The sequence below is a fragment of the Colletotrichum fioriniae genome, assembly GCF_027942845.1.
Source record: "Colletotrichum fioriniae strain IMI 355084 chromosome Unknown scaffold_1, whole genome shotgun sequence".
Lineage (NCBI taxonomy): Eukaryota > Fungi > Ascomycota > Sordariomycetes > Glomerellales > Glomerellaceae > Colletotrichum > Colletotrichum fioriniae.
The window spans coordinates 2,641,477-2,643,571 of NW_027076837.1; the positions used below are offsets into that span (position 1 = coordinate 2,641,477).

Here is a 2,095-nt window from a genome sequence, read left to right on the forward strand (position 1 = left end):
ATTGGACGTCCAGGAAAGGTTGACGTTGCAGTTACCAGTAAAAACCACATCTCCAAAAGTGCAACAACGAACAGCTTGTTCTTTTTGCTGAGCCGGGCAAAAGCAATGCTCACCCTCGTCAAAACCATTCCCTTCTCTTTGGACATGCATTGAACATCTCCCACATTCCTTGTTTCTACCAGAAACCAACGAAACCAAACTCTCTTTCGAGCCATCGCAAACATGTCCGACGCTACGGCCGCGAGCTACAAGAAGCTCAAGGAAGACTTTGTCTCCAACCTCTCTGGTGGCTCCGCCTCCGAAGTCAACTATGTGACTGCAGTTGCTCCCGTGCGTAACTATCTTCTTTGAACAGAAACTCTGATCTGCCCTCCTGACCCTCTGATCCCCTGCTGCTGCTGCTGCTGTTTCCCCCCCTTCACATCACACGCGCCCCCGCGCAGCGCATGCGTCGAGACAAAGCAAAGTACTGACATCCGCATTCCTTTCCAGGTCGCCGTCCTGCTGTGGTCTGTACTCCAATCACGCCAATCCTTCTTCAAACCCTACACGCTGTTGGGAGCTGTCGCCGACTTCCTCCTCAACGTCACCGCCATCCTACTGTCCACGACTCTCTACGCCTCCTCCCCCTTGCTACTCTGCGCCCTCCTCCTCGGCCCTGCCGTCCTCATCTACACCCTGCCTCCCAACTTCGGCGCCAGTCGCAAGAAGCCCGCTATACCACCCAATGCGAAGCCCACGGCCGGCTCCGGTGCGGGGCCGCTCTCCGTACTGCCCGTAAAGCCTTTCCTGACACACTACCGGGGTAGCATGCTGGTCATCACTTGCATCGCCATCCTCGCCGTCGACTTCCGCCTCTTTCCGCGCCGCTTCGCCAAGGTCGAGACATGGGGAACATCGCTGATGGACATGGGCGTCGGGTCCTTCGTCTTCAGCGCCGGTGTTGTCGCTGCTCGGCCCGTCTTGAAAGAGCGCGCCGAAGGTCGATCGATACCCTTGACGACACGTCTGCTGCAGTCGATGCGCCACTCCTTACCGCTACTCGTCCTGGGCGTCATTCGCTTGCTCAGCGTTAAGGGTCTCGATTACGCCGAACATGTCACCGAGTATGGCGTTCACTGGAACTTCTTCTTCACGCTGGGTTTCCTGCCGCCGTTTGTTGCCCTCTTCCAGTCCGCGCTCAAGGTTATACCTAGCTACGCCGCTCTTGCAATCATCCTGAGTGTGCTGTATCAGGTGGCTCTGGAGAGCACCGACCTGAAGGCTTACATCCTGACCGCCCCGAGGACCGACCTCTTCTCAAAGAACCGAGAAGGTGTCTTCAGCTTCTTCGGCTACCTGGCCATCTTCCTTGCGGGACAGGATACGGGAATGTACGTCCTACCTCGAAGTCTGAACACCAAAAGCGATTCTACTCCTGCTACTCAGCGCAAGACGCTTCTCATGATGATGGCCATATGGTCTGCTTTGTGGACAGGGCTATACTTTTTGACCACCAGCAACAGCTACGGCGACGGTCTGAACGTCTCACGTCGTCTCGCGAACCTGCCCTATGTCCTGTGGACAGCGGCGTTCAACTCGACACAACTTCTAGCCTATGCTCTAGTGGACACTTTCTTCTTCCCATCTTTCTACAATGCGACTGACGCGAAGACCGAGAAGGAGGCGTATCATACAGCGACCAGCAGGGTATTCCGCGCCTACAATCGCAACGGCCTGTTCTTGTTCCTCATCGCAAATGTCTTGACAGGACTGGTCAACATGACGGTGCCGACACTGAATGTTGGGCCCATGGCAACGATGGGTATCTTGGTTGCCTATAGCGGAGCAATCACAGCCATCGCTCTCGGACTGGACGAATACAATATCTCCATCAAACTATAGATGATGTTGAAATAAAATTTTGAGTCGCACAGCTACAAACATCTCACCCACCGTGTGATACTGGGCTCAGATAATCAGCTAGAAAATATCTCAACAAGGCATTACATCAACACCTATTCGGATTCGGCGTGTCGTTCGAGGATGGCCAAGCCGCGAAGCATCCGATCGACTTCCATGGAGACAGGCTGTCGCTGCTGAGAACAGACTTAGC

The 2,095-nt window shown here is 54.7% G+C and overlaps 1 protein-coding gene across 1 annotated transcript; it reads left to right on the forward strand.

Annotated features, from left to right (window-relative positions):
- Positions 1–222: 222 nt before the first annotated feature.
- On the forward strand, positions 223–1,884 carry GWT1 (Glucosaminyl phosphatidylinositol (GlcN-PI) nositol acylation protein; the record flags this gene model as incomplete). Its single annotated transcript, XM_053199036.2, has 2 exons — positions 223–330; positions 493–1,884. The coding sequence occupies 2 exons, from the start codon at positions 223–225 to the stop codon at positions 1,882–1,884; spliced, it is 1,500 nt and encodes a 499-aa protein (XP_053043543.2).
- Positions 1,885–2,095: the final 211 nt, after the last annotated feature.